Below are 18995 nucleotides of genomic sequence, written 5' to 3'. Positions count from 1 at the left end.
ATGCATTTATGCAAAGCTTATCACAGATTAATTGAAGGTGCAGGTTTCATGCGAGTATTTTCCAATCATATATATCCTAAATATCGCAAAATTCTTATTTCAGACAGACTATTTCTCGTCTGAAATAAGACGAATTAAATGTAGCCATTTTACGATAAAATGTTACTATTTTCTGATAAAATGTTACCGTTATAAGGTAAAAAGTGACAACTTTAATTATAACATTTTGTCATTAAATGATTACATTCTATTAAAAAAATGGGCACATTTGATCCGTCTTATTTCAGATTGTCTAAAACAAGACTTATTGCCTAAATATTAAAACAACCACCACAGAGTCTATGTGGCGCTATGTGGTTGAAAGTCAACAAAAGTCAAAGCCAATAAGTCTCAAAACATGAATCATTCATACAACTATGGCTTGTGTGTGCTTGGATTGCGAAAAGGTAGGGTTTCCCTACTCAATACAGTGTGTGATTGATTGAATTGTTGTGATTGTTCGTCATTGTGAGTATATTATTGTGGTTGTTGAGATTGTTGGATGTTTAAAGTATGGAGATGGATATTTCGAGTCATGTCGGGAGATGGTTTTACGCCCTTATTTCGCCCCTTGTGACTCTGTCACAAGGGAGATATGCACATTAATGAGCTTGAGTTCACTCATTGTGAAGACCGGGATTTGATGTCCAGTGCCGCGGTCTGGCATTGGCAGGGGTGAGTTTCCTATTGCGATGAGAACCAGGCAACTCATTGAGATGAGAGCCATTGGTGTAACACCCTCATATACCAAGGTGTCTTATCAAGGACCACCCTAGCATACAAATGTGCTACCATCTGTGTTGCCCGATGTACAGTATATCAAAAGTAACCATAAAGAAACATGATTTAAAGTTCGACTATTTTAATGTATACAATTGAAAGAACGAAAACAAAGTACTACAATTGGCAAAACAAAATATCCAAAACTATGACAACTGTCAGCGAAAGACTAAAGATTCCAAACTAGGTCGTGACTCCATTCCAGCTAGATCCTGTGAGCCATCCACAAGAGTACTTGCTAATCAACTGCTCACCATTCTCGAATAGATCTCCATAGTTTTGTAAAACATAAACTAGGATAGTTCACTGAATAACCAAGATAAAAAGACAACAATAAGCATCCAAGCCAAACATTCGCATTCCTCCAACCTTCAATTCATCACCAGTCACTGACTACACACTAAAGTGTGTAGCACTGCCCGATTACCCATCACAACAGGTAATCCACACCGCCAATGGGGACCGCAGCCTTACCACCTAAGCCCCGCTCACACCAAGAGTGAATAATCCACATCCATTAATGTGCACATCCCCTTGTGACGGGAACCAAAAAAAGGCGAATCAAGGGCGTGAAGCCATTCCCGATGATGACTCAACTCAACCGAGGGCGCACCTCGCGAACAACAGATACAACAAGAAACCAAACTCACAATACCAATATTTACATGCGAAATCCAAAGTAACAATCTCAACAATAATAGTAATCATGCCAGTAAAACAATCACACCATCTTATACTTAATTACACAGTCAGCTGAGTAGGGAAACCCTATCTTATTACGAATCTGCAAACCCAAGCAACAGCGAAAGCTAGAATTGTTCCTCTACAAATCCGTCACCTAACAATAATCACAACCATACTCTATGTCACAATCATACCAAAAATCCCTTCTTTCCCCAAACCAACAATTAGGGTAGAACCCATAAAGGACAAAATACGAATTGATCAACAAGGCACTAGAGACTTACTAACGAAAACAGGATAAAAGACGGAAGTGTAGACTCACAATCGATCGCACTTGACTTAGGAGTGACTAGGGTGATTAGAGGAATGGTATACGTAGTTTAGGTTTTGATAAAAAGGATTAGTAACTATTAGACGAAATATTTATAACCTATAATCACCTTAATCAAACCGCGGAAATTAAACCCGTCAGATCGGGTACTCGACCGAGTAGGTCGGCCGAGTACTCCTGGGCAGTAACCTGACCAGAAGTCACACGACAACCTACCCGACCGAGTTCGCCTATTCGGCCGGGTAGACTAGGATCAGAAAATTGTGGTATTACAATTGGTTACTATGGAGTTTGAAGATGGTAGACTAATGTTAAGCGATCTTGTGTATTGCATGTTCTTTGTGTTGTTTTGTGAATAATTGTATAGTGGTAATGGCCTTGCGTGGTGTTTCTTTAGTTGTTGTCTTGTTTGTTTGTGTCTGTGGTGATCCATTTGATATTGCCGGCAAATAGTGAGGAGTAAGACCTTTCTTTCAAGTTGTCTATGGTTGCTGGTTTATTTACAGGGGTTGGTTGATGAGGACGCGACAACGTCGAGTTCAGCTAGACTTCATGATTTTAGAATTCCACTAGTTGCATTTGAGTTAGTAGATTTTGGGATTGTTTATGAGTTTTATCATTTGTAAACCTTTTGTACTAAATTACTTATATTAATAGGTCTTTTATTGTCTAATGATACTTATACCTCGGGTAAGAGATGTTAATGCTTCCATTTGCTAAGGCAAGCCTTGGCAAGACATTTTGGTAAATGAGGGTGTTACAGTCTAGGCTAGAGGTCAAATCAAAAGAGTAGAAAATAGACTCACAAAGAGTGGCCTAGATTAGACAAATAAAGTATGTTACTTATTACTTTTGGACATTGAAGGATGTGTGATTGGAGTAAAGATTATCGAGGTCCATTACCTCTTTAATAAATCAGACTGAGCTTTTAATGAAATAACCAACACGATTGAACCGGAAAAAATGCCAACCTGAATGTCAAGTAGTTTGTTCCAAAAGGATAAAAATGGTACACTTGAAAGTCCATCCTTCTAATCACTGACCTAAATGATCACGGAAAACCTAATCAATACACACTAAAAGAGAACTAATGCAGAAGGAGGTGATTGCATTGATTTTGTGCGAAGGGTAATCACGAGGGGTCCAATAGAGTGAGTTGAAAATGAGCAACAAAAATTATTAGAATAAAGCCATTGCGGGTCCACGGGGTCCAACACTGAGTGGACCAAAGTCACCAAATGATTAATGAAAAAGATCAAAAGTAAACCAAGACGAGTTGGAGTGATTGGGGATTTGAAACTGTTTAGGCGAACGGTTAAATTAAAGGCGTAGAAGGTAAGAGGGAGCTGAGAAAACCCCTACACAATGTGAAGCGAGGGACAGTCCCACAAAATATAAAATATGGATTTTTTTTTTTACAACAAACGTTGAATAACTTACATTATTTCAAATGTTACAAAGTAAGCTATTCGACTAGGTAACACCAGAGACCTACCCATCAAATCTAGTGTTACCAAACCAAGACTAAAGATTACATAAACATGAAAAATGATAACAACCAGAAGAGCGACAAGGATATGATGGTGAATGCAAGCGAAAGAGCCATGGGCCATAAAACGAGCTTCATAAACACGGGAGACCTCCAAAATTCGCCGATACAGACGAGCCGCAGAGTGACAATAGCAAGGTGTACTTACAATCTTGCGAAAAGATCGTAGAAAGACAATGCGGTAAGCAAGACGACTAAGTCCGCCCCCGATGGAGATAAAACTCCTACACCTTAGATATTGAACCTTTGATCGTAGGACCAACAAACAAAGAAATCCGACATGAAATGTCCAACACGACCACGAACCCAAAGGGATAGGACACCCACGCTCAAAGTCGGGTGCGAAGACACCATAACCCTACTTGGAAAATGAGACATGGCACTACAAGCCACCCCAAAGATTAAGGGATAGGACACCCATAACCCACAGGATGTTATTATTATAAACAAAAACATAGAATAAAACAACAGCATGAGATAAAAGACAAAGACCACCGAAGCCATTCAATCCAACGCCACAACCAACTCCTCTTAGACCAACCCGAACTCACCTCAAAACGACTCTTTAACACCAACACTGACCCACACCAGTCAAGGCCACAACGATACATCACAACACCAAGGGCAGACATAGGAGCAACTCGCCAACGCCAAAGAAACCCAAACGCCAAACGATGACCACAAGAAACCCAAACGAAAACCCGACAACATCACCAATAAAGACATACATGCAACCCCACTAAAGGACAAAGACCTATACAGAGACAAAAACCACGCAAAAGGAACCAGAAACACTACATCGAAACCCGTTTCACCAACCGGCACCTCCCAGGACCACCGTCAAACAACCAACCAGACCCGAAACAAAACAGACGCACACGAGAGGTGAAGAAAAAGGGATCGAATGGTGGGAGGAATGAGGGGATCACCAAAACAGACCCAAATCACGCCCTCAAGGAGCCACAGACGGATGAGCTATACTCATCGACTCACACGGAAAAAAAAGACAAAGAGAACCAGCCAAGAGGTGGGGGGAGTGGGGGGATCACCTCTGGGATGGAACCAAAAGCGACGATGACAGGACAAGGTGATGGAAGGGCGGAGACGACAAAGAACCAAGACTCAACCCGAAGAGGAAACACTCCCCAAAGACCGAAAACAACCTAAAAGCTAGGGAAGCCACCTTACCGGGGGTTGGGGAGAAACCCAGGGCCGGTGAATCACACCTCACAGCCGCATGCACGTCCGAATGGAGCAAGGAAAATGAGATCAAAGAGGGAAAAGCGGAACATCGGGCAACCATCACAAACAACACCCACACACACAAGAACAACTCCGGATCAAGAAACAACGATGAATAGCCGTTAAATCCAAAAAAACCGATTGTCGGATCAGTGAAGGGAAGACAAAGTCGATTAGATGAACGTTCGCCGGAGACGGGCCAAAAGAAGACCCCATCTCCGGCGAAAGGGTGACAGCAGGTGGGAGGTTAGGGCGTGGATGGAGGCGGAGGCGGCGGCTCAAAGATAATTAGGTTTTTGGTTTTTGGGGTTTTTTTGAGAGAAAAAATGAACTTGTTTTTTTTAGAGAAATATAAAATATGGATGATACTCTTATAATGACACATGTCATAAGAAAGTGAACCACGAGGTAACAATGGAACCATGATATATAACGTTTGAACAAAGAAAAAAAGATTGCTCCCACACTCACAAGTCACATCCGATGGGTTTACCTGGTGTGCACCTAACACAGTGGTTGCGGGTTTCTTCGTTATAAAAAAATAAAAAAAAAATTGCTCCTGCACTCACATTACGTAACCTCAACCAATAGAAACATGAGATTCACAAATTATGATCGCATAAATGTAATTTTCCTACCAAATCACAAAATAATGTACTGCCAAGTAAACTCATACTTATAGTTTAACAGTTTTTTGCCTTCTTAAATCACAACACTTTTTTTTTTTTTTTTTTTTCTAATTTGCCCTTTTCTCAAGATCAATTCACTCCGAGTATCATCTTCTCAGGTATTAATTATAACCCAGATCATTGTTTTTATTTTATTTTGTTTTATTTTATTTTATTGTTGTTGTAAATCTGTATCAAAGATTTGATCTTTGGGTATTTTTGATTGATGGGCGTTCCACATTTTGCCTAATTTTGTTAACGATTAATGTTTTGCTGTTTTACTGTGAAATCTGCAATTGGGTTTAGAAATTTACTTCAAATTTGGTAAAATATTATGCTGAATTTCAAATTCAATGGTATATAAGAGCTTAGTACCATTGAATTTGTTTTAGTTTGATCATAAATTTTATCAATTGAGTTGATTAATTTAATTTAAGTAATGTTATGATGGTGAACTCTACTTAATTCTTCATTTGATTGGAAAGTAGTTAAATTTTGGGGCCTAAAGCCCTTGCATATCATACTTTATGTTGTGAATTTGATGATCATTTTCTGGTATAACAGTGATTGCGATATCGGTTTTGCGAGTTTTGGTAGCGGAATAGTCAGTGACGAGTAAGATGGCAGCTAATGTGCCTCAAGGGGCACCTAGACCCAATACCACACGGCCCACGGGACCTCCACCTGGCTATAACCCTAATGCACCTCGTGGCCCTGATTCGTCGTTAGCTCAGAATTTCCAAAATATGCAACTAAATCAACCACAATATGCCCCACAACCACCATCTAGTAGGCCACCACCACCATTTGGTCAAAACCCACCTTTCCCTCCCAACGCAGCTCCTCCTGCATCGCCTTTTGGTGGGCCTTCGTCAGGGTATAGGCCAGGACCCCCGCCACCTGGAGCCGTTCCCAGGAGTGCAATGCCACCTGGTGGGCCTCCACCAAACATGGTTCCCCCCAATGTAGCACCTGGCAGGCCTACTTCGGGTCCTATGATTGGTCAGGCTCTGCCTTTTGGCTCTAGACCACCTCCTCCAGTGTCTCAGCCCTCTAGCGGACTTGTAAATCTTCCATCAGGGATGCGTCCTCCTTTTCACGGTTCACAGCCTGGCCCCCAGCCCTCCAGTTCCCGTCCTAGTGGAATTGGGTCTCCACCATTAAATATGGGCCCTGCTCCTTCATCGACTCAATCTCATCCCCTTAGTAATGGGCCTCCTGCAGCCCAATATGGAGGTTTTACTGGCGGCCCTCCTCCAGTTCAACAGCAACAACCACCAGTATTAGGGCGCCCACCACCAATGGCACCTTTTGGGTCCTCTATGCAGGCCGGTATGGGTCCAGGGTCTCCTCTTATGGGCACTCCATCACAATCACCATCTCCCTTTTCTGGTGTATCACAACGTGGACCACCGCCTTCTTTTGGGCAAGCCCCATGGCAAACACAAATGCGGCAGGTAACTATCAGCAGTTCAGCACCTAATGGTTTTATCTTTGATTTTTGCCCTTTACATATTGTAACAATTCCAATTAAAAGATGAGGTTTCAATTCAAAGCGAAAGCTCTGCAAAAATGTGTGCAATGTGTTAACCTTTATATTAATACTGCATATTCTTCACGCACGTTCATGTTGTGCTAACTGATTTACAAGCTTTTGAGATCTAAAATGCCTCCTTCATTCGTCCTCCTTTGTGTTCTGCATAAAATGTTAAAAAAACCAGGATAATGAGAAAAGAAAAGAAATAGAGACCTTGCCTTCACCTGAGTAACTGCACTTCTGTTTGAGAATTCCTGTCTCGAATTAGATATGTATCAACATTGTTCTTTCTTAGCAAAAGTTCTGAATTTGGTGTCAACGATTCGGCATAAAGCCATAGATATATAAAGACCATAATTTTGTTGCAGCATCTTTCAGTTCAAAGCTAGATGCCTTCAGTCTTGGGTTTTTCGTAGTTTATTTCATAATTTTTTGACTTCTTTTACATGTGTTGTGTGAATCAACTATATCTCCTAGGTGGCTCCTTCTATGGCCACCAGTTCCCAGGCACCACCAATGATGTATGGAATGCCTCCCCCATTAGATAGCCAAAACATGGCAGCAGTACGACCCGATTTCAATCAGGCAGGAGGTCCGATGACGTCAAAGGTTGATCCAACTCAAATTCCTCGGCCCATTCCCGAGCCATCAATTATCTTGTATGAGACTCGGCAGAACAATCAGGCAAATCCTCCTCCGGTAATCTTAATGATCCTTTCTAAAGCTTTAATAACATTCCATGTTAATTGTTTAGGTTTTGATACTTCTGTTTTTGGCTTCCTCTTTCTATGCTTTTTTTTTTTCAAAATTCTTTCTTTTAAAGAGCGTGAAATGACTAGTAGAGAATAAAGCACTGTTAAGGCTACTGAATCTTATTTTACAATAGAATATGTTTAAAGGAAAGAGTTTCTACTTTCTACTTGGAACAACTTGAAATGAGAGTGAGGTATAAAGGGGAGGAGATAGCTGCTAAGCTTCAAAGCCGGAGCTACGCACATCATTAATGGTCTAATTCCAAACTAAACCAACACTCAGTATCTAGAATTTTAGTTGTTCAAATTAAATAGTTCCGCCCTTTTCACCCCAGCTTAGCTTAATATAATGACAAGGGAAGCACACCGCATGCAAGACAATCCAGCAGAGCACAACATCCAATGAAAATAGCACTAACACAAGGTGGGAGATGGAGACACTAGCAATCTTTTTAATGAGTATTAGAGGATTCTTCACTTAATGGGTATATTTTCCAGTAAATTATCATCTTGGTTCTATTCGCCAATGCAAAGTGAAATCTCCATTTTAGAGTGCTAAGAGGAACACTGTCTTTTCTTCTTTCTATTCTTTGTCCCGAAGGTTGGGTGCATTCTGTGTGTGTTTTGTTTGGCATATACGGAGTATGATTTTGCATATGCTCATACGATCAAGATTTCTCAACTCTTTTTTTATTTATTTTTGTTGAAGCCTGCTACCGTTGAATATATTGTTAAAGACACTGGAAACTGCAGCCCTCGCTACATGAGGTGTACGATTAGTCAGGTAATTTGATCGATGATATATTTCAATGAAACAATGAAAAACACATTTTTTCATTCACGTTGGTGTAAATTTTTAGTTGTTTGCTGCCTCCACAGATCCCGTGTACAAGCGATATTTTGACAACATCTGGGATGCAGTTGGCTTTACTGGTGCAACCATTTGCTCTTCCTCATCCATCTGAAGAACCAATTCAGGTAATTATTGTCTCCTCTATTTCTTTTTTCTTTTTCTTTCTTTTTCGTTGGGGGAGGGATAAGGGAAGAAGAATGGTAATAGGATATTCTCTTAACACATTTAGTCGTAAGTAATGACTATATTCTATTTTCACCATGAGATGAATGTTGGAATGCACCAGTTACTTGTTTTGTTCCTTCACAAGTACTACGTTTCAAAGAACTATTGGTTGCCAGGAATGGTCTAGTTTAAAACATGACCGGATGCTACCAATTTCTTGTTCTATTCCAATTACTGCGATTCGAAGAACTGTTGTTTGCCAGAAATTGCCTGTTTTAAAAGTTTAAATTGCTTGACTTGTTTGTTTCTGTTTGACATTTCTATGACTCTGTAGGTTGTTGATTTTGGAGAAGGAGGTCCACTGCGATGTGCACGCTGTAAAGGCTATGTCAATCCTTTCATGAAATTTATTGATCAGGGAAGGCGGTTCATCTGCAACTTGTGTGGTTAGTCTTTGACAAAATTTTCTTTCCTAAATGTAAATTTCTTACTTCATCCCAGAGTATATCCTCTTTGTTTAATTGAGGTTTTGTAAAGCCTCGTGTTTTAGGCCTTAAGTTATTGTTAAATCTATTCAAAAATTTGGGATGATGGAAAAGCACAGGATCTCAAGAGATCACCTTTCTGTATTATCTGTAGTGTTTGTTCTTTCAATAATTAATAAACTTTGTGCTATTTTTTACTGGGTCTATGCATTGCTTTCTTTTTGTTATTTGGCTGGTGCTCTAATAAGTGGTAATGCATATTGGTGTATTACTATAAATTCATTTTGTTTACCGGTCAAGCGGTCATCATCTAATTCCTCCTATTGTAGGTTTTACTGATGAAACACCACGAGATTACCAGTGCAATTTGGGGCCGGATGGTCGGCGTAGAGATGCTGATGAAAGGCCTGAATTGTGCAGAGGAACTGTTGAATTTGTCGCTTCGAAGGAGTACATGGTAAGTCGTTCTAGCATTTTAGAAGTTTATCGTCTCCAGGAATTTCCATTACAAATGGTGCCAAAGATTAACTATCCTTTAGCTTTGAGTCAATGATGAACTAAGTCTTACTATTTTCGGGAAGGATCGACATCTGTCTTAGACTGCATTCTGAGCTTACTGCACTCTGTATCACAACCTTGCTTTTTTGTGGCTGGGTAACACCCTAATTTTCTCCTCTATCTACTGTCCTTTATTCTAAAGAACCTTCTTTAATCTTCCCGACTTCACTGGACTAAGCATTGCCACAACAGATTTAAGCACAGAAAAGCTTAGTGGAATTGGGGAAAGACGCTCCTAGCCTTCCGAAGTTCACGGGTTTCTGCAAGAGCCTCACCCCACAATTTGTGGAAGCTCGGCGCCCGTCACTGGGATAATGTTGTCGTCGTTGTAATACCTTCTTTTGATTCTCAAAGAGGGCTAACACTTGAGATGGAAATAATAAGAGAAAAGGAAGCGCAGTGAAAAAAAGAGAGAAAAATATGGAATCTGCATAACAATGTGTCTCGCTTGCCGCATCTTATGCACGAGGCAGTGTTCGTTTAGCTTTGAGCACGCCTTTTAAAACTAAAACAATGAGAATGCTCGAGTTAATTTTAAGAATCTATCGGTAGATTTTATTTGGGGCTTTGTGCTGGCATCCAGATAGATGCTGTTGGTTCTGGACATATGAAAAAAGACTTAAAAGAGTTTTTGGCTTATTTTTATGTTTCCACAGGAGACCTTTTATTGTTTTTACTTTGCTCCCCCTTTTACAATAAGGATACACAACTGATGAAATGTTAACTACCGAGCATTTCCTCCGTGTAGGTGCGTGAGCCAATGCCAGCAGTATTCTTCTTCCTTGTTGATGTATCAATGAATGCAGTGAAGACTGGTGCCACTGCAGCTGCTTGTAGTGCTATCAAGCAAGTTATTGGGGATCTTCCTGTAAGCTTTATGTCAAGTTGTAATGTTTCTAGGTTGAATTATGAATTTATATGTCAACCCTTAATAAACGAGTTCATTATACTCCTTATCATTGTAGGACATTGTGAGCTGATGGACTCACCTATATCTGCCTTCTGTTTAATTTTTCAACCCTTTTTTTTTTCTTTTTTTTTTCATTTTCATTTTTTTTTGTGCGAAGCTTTGACGCACTAGAAATTTGCTCATTCATTTTGTATACTACTACATTCCATTTCCAATGGAGCCAAAGATTCTTTGTTCCTTAGTTTTGATTATAATGGAATAACTGACTCACTAAACTGGCTGCACGTCTTTTTAATGTGAATTAGTGGTCATTTGATACAATTCTCGGCTCGGCTCAATTTTTATTTTGGGTCATTCGAAAACAGCCTCTCCTGCTGCCAACACAGGGGTAGTGCTGCGTACATCCGACCCCCTACCCCGCAACTTGCGGGAGCCCTTAAGGCACTAGGGTAATATTGTTGTTGTTGTTGGTGTATTTTGTATTACTACTGCTATTAATCATTCCTTTTTTCCTTTTTATATTTTCTTGATTATAGGAAGGCCACAGAACTATGGTGGGAATAGCAACATTTGACTCAACAATACATTTTTACAATCTGAAACGAGCACTACAGCAGGTCTTGTGATCAGTTTCCCTTTACTTTTCGTGTATGAATGAGGTCACTTTTGTTGTAACACTGTTTTACAATTTATGCTAATTTGCAGCCACTGATGCTCATTGTGCCAGACATTCAAGATGTTTATACTCCTTTGGAAACAGATGTCGTTGTTCAACTTTCTGAGGTGCTTATATTTATTTATATTGACATATTGTTTCCTTTATCTCTTCAGATTTAAGTTCTAGGTTTGGTTAATTAACTATGGTATTATGCTTGTGCATATAGTGCCGTCAACATTTGGAGCTATTGCTGGAAAGCATTCCAACCATGTTTCAGAGTAACATGACTGCTGATTCGGCCTTTGGTGCTGCAGTGAAGGTACACTTGATGTAGTTGGTGCATGATCTTATTGAACATGGATTATCTTCTTCATTGATGTTTCTTTATTTAAGCTAGATACACGAATTCAGGTCAGGAACTTCTTTGATTTTTACCATATCATTGAAGCTGTTGTATTGATGAAACCAGAGATCCATTAGTATTTTTTGTTAGGATATTTGGAGTGATAAACGACATCAAAAAAGGCTTTTAAACCCTCTGCACCTGTACAATTTCATGTTGTAGTGGATAGCCGTCCCTTTTTTGGTCAAATGCCTTGGAGAAAATCTGTGTTATAGCAACTGGCAAGTCAATGGTTGCCTATTTCTAACCCCACTTACGGCACTTGGAGTAAGAGTCATTTTGGAGGCACTGGGATAGTAATGATGAATGATCATGTCATTGAAGTAGTAGATGGTACTATGGTAGTTTCGCTCTAAATGACGGTTGATTGAAAATAACAGCTTGGTTGTTTCATATATAAAGTTGCGTTTTGGGAGTTATCGGAGAGATGGTAATGAACCTATCAGGAGCAGCACATATGCTGATTTTGGCAGTTTAGTGTGTTTGGTTTGAGTGAAACTCGAGTATTTTCTTAGAGACTCATCGTTCCTTGGTTATATACTTAATTACTTAGACTTGGGTTTGGGTAGTTTCATGACCTTAATTATGGAGGCAAGCAGCTGTTACTTTCAAGGGGCGGAAATTCTTGTAATGTTATAACGAGCACTCCCTCGCCCTCTTCTGTTTTTATGTAAACAAATTATAATCCTCAGAAAACTTGGATAATCAACTATCACAAAAATCATGCCTTCAGTTTTTCCTATCATTATCATTAGCTAGCCTGACAGGCTAACATTAGCGATGACACCATGATGGAAAGAAAATACAATGTAGTCCTAATAAACAGGTAAATTGAAGGTTCGAGGCATATGTAGGACATCTAAACAAATTTGAGCTGACTTAACCCTTTAGCAGTCAGGCTTGTTTCCGTTAATGATGATAATCAATTAGTCATATGAAATAATTCACTTTTTTTCGCTCTTTTCAGGCTGCGTTTTTGGCTATGAAGAGCACTGGAGGAAAGCTATTGGTATTTCAATCAGGCAAGTTCTTTGCAAGCCTTCTTCGGGAGACAACTATGCATGCTGTCCGAAATTATTAGTGTCTACTCATTTATATTTAGTCCTAAAAAAATCTCCGTATGTCATCTTTGCTTGTTCACACTGCCTTTAACGTCAATGCAATCACTTCCATTTTTTTCTGTGCTTTGTTTTATTAATTTTATACTCAGTGCCATTAGGGCATAATTATCTACTTATACCTGGATGTTCATCTTCATCAGCTTAAATTTGTATGATCGTGTGTGTTAGTTGAGGTATGCCTTAGTGTTTCACCAACTGAAAAGTCGCAACAATAATTAATTCTGCCATTATTGTCTTTGTGTTCTCCTCCCCCCCCGATAGATTGATTCTTACTGTTCCTATAAACCTTTGTTCCAACCTAAACCTGAATCTTTCTATTATATGTACCCTCCGGCTCAAACTATTCATTGCCTTCCCAAAGCTAGAATAATTTTTAGATGTTCTGAAAGAGGATGCCATGGGAATTCAAAACCAAATGGTACCACTATGGAAAAGTAAGATTCGCTTCAGGACACCATTAAAAATAACCGGATCAAGTAATCCTTGATCAGTTGAATTTTAATTTTTTTCATTTGCTGAAATATAGTGATCAGTTAAATTTAAATATAAGCTTGTATGTGAAACACATAATTTTGTGCATTTACAGTTTTACCATCAGCTGGCATTGGCGCCCTTTCTGCTAGAGAAGCTGAAGGTAGAGCCAATGTATCTACTGGTGATAAGGTAATTTCTTCCTTTTCCTATTAATGCTGATATTGCTGTTCCCTAAAAATTCGGCGTCTTCAATGTAGCTGATAGTGGCAGTTATGGTGCTATTGGTCAACTCGTTTATTTTATTTTTCATTATTTTGGTTTTAGTCTTTGATGGCCAGGGAAGTAGATCTTTGCTCTTAGCCGCCGTGCGAGCTTGAGCTATCTGGGTAAATTAAGGTTAACAATGACAATATTGAACTGTTGTCTGAAAAAAGACAATATTGAACAACTATATTTCAGCAAATGAAGTTTCAAGGTTGATTGTACTATGATGTCAAAACTTGTAGCAATTTGCCAATTCCTACCTTAAAGCCTATTCTTCCGATTACTTCATACTGTCTTGCTGGTTATAACTCCCAGTGATTTTTGGCCTGCAAGATGCAATTTTCTGTGGGGTCTTCACAAAAAAATTGAGCCACTGATGACTGAGAATGTCTTTTGGCTTTGCAACATTTCTGTCTGAGATCCACTCTACAAATTGTGAAACTTCATTAGAAGATTTTTGTGGTAGCTAAATGCTTGTCAAAGTAAACACCTGTCTTTTTTATATAGATGAGTCATGAGTAGTACTTCATTTTATTAAAAAGGGAACTATATGGGAGCCTGAGCCTGTGCGCTAAAGTTATTCGAAGTTTATACACTCCTGGCAGTCAGATCTTGTATACTTGAAAGTGCAAGGATATCGTACATCTAAACCCAGCAAATACCTTCTCCCTTGTTCTGGAACCCAGTATAATTTGCATTAACGATTCTGTAACTTTTATGGAAAACGAACCAGTAATACATGCTAATGTGTAATTTCTCTTGCAAAATTGGACCCATCTCAGGAGGTTCATAAGTTGCTGCAGCCTGCAGACAAGACCTTGAGAGAAATGGCTATAGAATTGGCTGAATATCAGGTGACTATATGATGTCTGCTTAGCTTTATTGCCAGAAAATTCATAATCTAGTCTGCATGTAAGCCTTTTCTTTCTTTTGATTTAACACATTATAAACTATCATTGCAGGTTTCTGTAGATGTGTTCCTTACTACTCAGTCATATGTTGATATTGCTTCTATTTCTGTTGTTCCGAAGACAACTGGTGGTCAGGTATGCCATTTGTAACTGAAAATTCTTCAGATCTGGTTTGTTCTTAATTGATGATCTCGGTAGTTCACGCTCTTCTAGTATGTACCAACTTTTCTGCAATTGTTTAAGTCAACCAAACTCTTCTGATAATTTCTTTTGATTGTTCTCCTGAGCCACGCATCCAAGTTGATATGTGTTTCAGCTCTAGCTCACCAGATATCCTTTAATAAGTTTGAGCTCTTTTGCTATTGCTCATTTGAAATTACTGGCATCAAAATGATGTGTTTTTCTTGCGCGATGGACTCTTAAGGTTCTTAATAGCATCATTTTTTGTGTGGTGAATGTAACTTTACACGGACGCTTATCTGGTAGGCTGAGAAAGACTGTGAACGTAATTGCTTACTTCTAAACTACGAGGGACTTCCCACTCTTAATCTGCACCATGAGAATCAGAAGAGAGCGAAAAGTAAAGCAAAGTAAACATAGATGAGTAACTGATTGACTAAATCCTGTCTAATGGATAGTGAATGCTATTGCAGGATTGTTGATTATGTTCAGTAAAATACTGTATTATGTATTTAAAGGGAAGTGAATGGGCCATTTGGGATGATTCTTTGGCTTGTCTATAAAACGGATAGTTAAACAGCGTTTGTCTATTCCGGATACTGATATTAAAGGTCTTAAAGTATATCATTGTTCAGGATTTTTACTAATCACGTACTGTTCCCCCTTTTCAGGTTTATTATTATTTCCCCTTCTCTGCGCTTTCGGATACAGCCAAGCTTTACAATGATCTCAGATGGAATGTCAGTAGGCCACAGGGTTTTGAAGCCGTTATGCGCGTACGATGTAGTCAGGTGCGTTATCTGTAGTAGTTGGCAGTTTGGCACTTGGCAGTACAGAGGGCCCATATCATTACCAATTACTACAGTCTATGTGGCATTTTTGTAAAGCATTTTTAATTATTTCTCTGTAATTTGACTTTAGGGTCTTCAAGTTCAAGAATACATGGGAAATTTCTGCAAGCGTATCCCAACCGACGTTGACCTTCCTGCTGTACGTGCATTTTCAATTTAATCTTAAAGAGTTATTTTCAACTAAAAAGCTAATGTGGGTAGTTTTATAAAATTAGCTCCTATACCATCTGTCAAAACACATTATTTCAATGTAGTAGCTTTGAAACGAGAAACGCTGCTGCGGAAAGCTTTTTTGGTATTGGATCTGATGTGGTGGTACCTGACTCTTCTTATATTGCATAACTTGCAGGTTGACTGTGATAAAACAATCGTGGTGACCTTAAAACACGATGATAAATTACAAGAAGGCACAGAGTGCTCTTTTCAGGTAAGGATCTCACACTATCTCCTTTGCTTAAGATTTCAAACCAATAATCACCGCGATCGCCTAGATAAGTATTTTTATAACCATTATTTGAAAAACATGTCGGCCGTGAATGGCCTCAGTGTGCCATCCTCTACACTACTGTATATGGTCAAAGAAGAATACGAGTCATGACCCTCTCTCTTCCATGCACAAGTGGGTTACCCAATTTATTCCGCTCGGCTGACTTGGATACTCAATTCACGTGCTTTTTAAAGCAAGGTTTGACTTCCATTCTGTATTTCTCTTGTTCTAGAGATTTTGTCTGGTTTGTCCAATTTGTATGAGCTTATGCTTCTTCTTTGTTAGCTGCAAGTGAAATTTCTACTACTCCACTCCCACAAGTCAGGGATCGTGTTACAAATCACTGCGTTGGCATTCTCCATTCATATCGAAAGTTCTGCTCAGCAGTCCAATCTCCTGGTCAACTCATTCTGCCTGAAGCACTCAAGCTGTTACCTTTGTATACCTTAGGTGTGCCGACGACTCCATTGTAAAATTGTTTTCATTTACATTAATGTGGATGATCATTCTTGGCCAAGACAAAAACTTTGATTCATAATTTTTGCTTGTTTTGTAATATACTGTTCTTTTGCAGCATTGACCAAAAGCACTGGATTGAAAACTGATGGTCGAATAGACGATCGCTCTTTTTGGATGAGTTATATTTCCTTTGTATCTGCACCATTAGCAGTTCCACTGGTGTATCCTAGGCTCATTTCTGTCCATGATTTGTCCTCTGAGGTAAATATACTGCTTGCTTTCTGCCTCTTCAATTAGTCTCATGAGACACGGCTCATATTAAATAATATGAGACCAACCCACGACAACCTTAAGTTCTACCCATAGACCCATAACCCGCAAAAATTGTAATTAAAGAAAACCTACTCCGTTATATGGGTTGGTTGGTTTCATGATGATGAGAGTACGAGACCGGCTCATCTTATATTAGAGTTAGTGATCTAGGTTTTCAGATTGACATCCCTTTGCCTCTTATGCTACGTGAACAGGAATCAGATGGCTCAGTTATTCCACCTTCACTCCCTCTTTCTAGTGAACAGATCAAATATGAAGGAATCTACCTTCTTGAGAATGGCTTGGATGCTTTGATTCATGTTGGGAATTCTGTTGATCCTAATGTTTTGCTGCAACTCTTTGGTGTTTCCTCAGTTGATCAAATTCCCACTCAGGTATTCTCAAGCAATTCCCTTTCAAGCCATTAATTACGTATTTTTCTTTTTGTAAAGTGAGTATTGCTGTTTATTTTTCATTATTTCATGTTAGAGTATTATTCTTTTTCCTGCAGTTTACTTTTTTTGTATTGTGTGTAGTCATTACTCATTAGTCGGACGTTCCCTGTTAATGTAGTTGTGAAAAAGAGTGGTTATGCTTTCTTGTGTGACAACAAATACTCGTCTTACATCAACCCTCTCTCATGGTTTAGTTTAAATTCTTTTCATATTTTCATCGAGAAATCTCCTCTCTTACCTTTGTACTACGGAGTATTTGATTACTGATGTACTTGCACAGTAGTAGTGCGTAAAAGTAGACAAAGGTTTTTTTATGCAATAAAGAAAAGAAAAACTAATCAATTAAACACAAGTTCTCATTATAGACGGGAGATATCTGTCTATAGTTATAGACGGGCCAAATATCCACCCAATTTAACATTAGACAAGCAACAAGTTGCATGGTGGGGCCCAAAAATGTCACCACTTTAAACATATTTGACCCGTCTTTTACTTTAGACGGATATATCTGTCTATAGTGAGACTAATTGTCAATTAAATTGTTTTACTGTTTTCTGTTAACAAATCTGTGACAGATGATAGTCACCAAGGTCTTTAGATAAGCTCTTTTTTTCCAATAGGTAAAAAAAACAAAGGTAAATAGACTTCGAGAGCAATACCAAAAGTGCTACCTCTTTCATTGTTATCCATTTGCCAGCCCGGATAACAGCTTTCTGTAATATACTAGGGGTATTTTCATTTCGGTTTTCAAAGTCTTCTATGGAAGTAAAATAGCACGGAGTAGTACTCATGTAAATGTGACAAGAGTGTTGTTTTGGCATTGCAGTTTGTGCTCGAGCAGTATGAAAACTCACTGTCAAAGAAGTTCAACGAGGTCATTAATGAGATTCGGCGCCAGAGATGCTCTTACTTACGGTATTTCAACTATTAAGTTTTCGCAAAGAAAATAAACCCCTTAAATCTCTTGTTCAGCGAAATGGCACTAACGTTCTTATGTTTGTAACAGCTTACAAATTTGCAGAAGCGGAGACCCTTCAGGTAATCAAGCAAGATTGTTATTTAGAGTTTGTAATTTCACAAAATCTTAAAAGAGACGTCTCACACAGGATTAATGCAACTTTTCTGCTTGTTTCGGCTCCTCACTGTGTTTTTTTTTTCTTTTTGTAATGCAGGAATGTTGTTTATGTCGTATATGATAGAAGACAAGACTCCAATGGGTCTCTCATATGTAGAGTTTCTGGTGCATATACATCGCCATATCGCTAAGCAGCTTTCGGAACAGTAAAACACACCCGAGACCCCTTACCCTGCTTAGTCGAGAGCATCTTTTGGAGTCGTTAGGGTCAAAGTCTTGGCAAGAGCCATTAGGTGGTCAAAGTTTTGGCGGATATCACAGGAAAGATTGTAGCTAGTTTTCATCATTTTTTTTTTCTTCGATTGAGCTACCATCTCGCTTTTAGATATAGGAGTTCAAGATTACAAGTACAGCTATGTTGGATAAATTATGGATTAGTTCTCTTGTTATTTTTGTTAATGATAAATGATTTACATCAAATCCTAAATCTGCAGATTGCACGCTTATGAAACCGAAGTTTGTTTATGTGAAAGGAATAAACTATATGTAGAGGAAATAATAATATACATTTTTAAAGGCTAATGTATTCTAGCCCAATGTTCGAGTTAGGATTCTCTTCATTTTCCAGGATTTAAATTATTCGCCATGAAGTCGTCGATGATAGAAGAAAAGATGGAAAGGTTCTTGACTCGGTATCCATTTGGATGACTGCTTACTAGTGTTAAAACCGCCATACTCGGTGGTTCATACAACTCAGAAAAGTGTTTTTTTTTTTTTTTTTTTTTTTTTTGA

The 18995-nt window shown here is 38.8% G+C and overlaps 1 protein-coding gene across 1 annotated transcript; it reads left to right on the top strand.

Moving 5' to 3' along the window:
- The first annotated feature begins 5168 nt into the window (after positions 1-5168).
- On the top strand, positions 5169-18808 carry LOC141656571 (protein transport protein SEC24 B-like). Its single transcript, XM_074463518.1, has 25 exons — positions 5169-5412; positions 5858-6750; positions 7308-7529; positions 8292-8366; positions 8462-8560; positions 8935-9046; positions 9415-9542; positions 10392-10511; positions 11090-11170; positions 11259-11336; positions 11438-11530; positions 12582-12636; positions 13322-13398; positions 14256-14327; positions 14436-14519; positions 15236-15355; positions 15486-15554; positions 15765-15842; positions 15962-16100; positions 16188-16352; positions 16477-16622; positions 16889-17068; positions 17955-18043; positions 18135-18166; positions 18301-18808. The coding sequence occupies exons 2-25, from the start codon at positions 5914-5916 to the stop codon at positions 18411-18413; spliced, it is 3264 nt and encodes a 1087-aa protein (XP_074319619.1). The 5' UTR covers positions 5169-5412; positions 5858-5913; the 3' UTR covers positions 18414-18808.
- Positions 18809-18995: the final 187 nt, after the last annotated feature.

This window comes from Silene latifolia, chromosome 5, assembly GCF_048544455.1.
Source record: "Silene latifolia isolate original U9 population chromosome 5, ASM4854445v1, whole genome shotgun sequence".
In the NCBI taxonomy this organism is placed as follows: Eukaryota; Viridiplantae; Streptophyta; class Magnoliopsida; order Caryophyllales; family Caryophyllaceae; genus Silene; species Silene latifolia.
The sequence above is the reverse complement of the archived record's forward strand: the minus strand, read 5'-3'. Positions and strand labels throughout refer to the sequence as shown.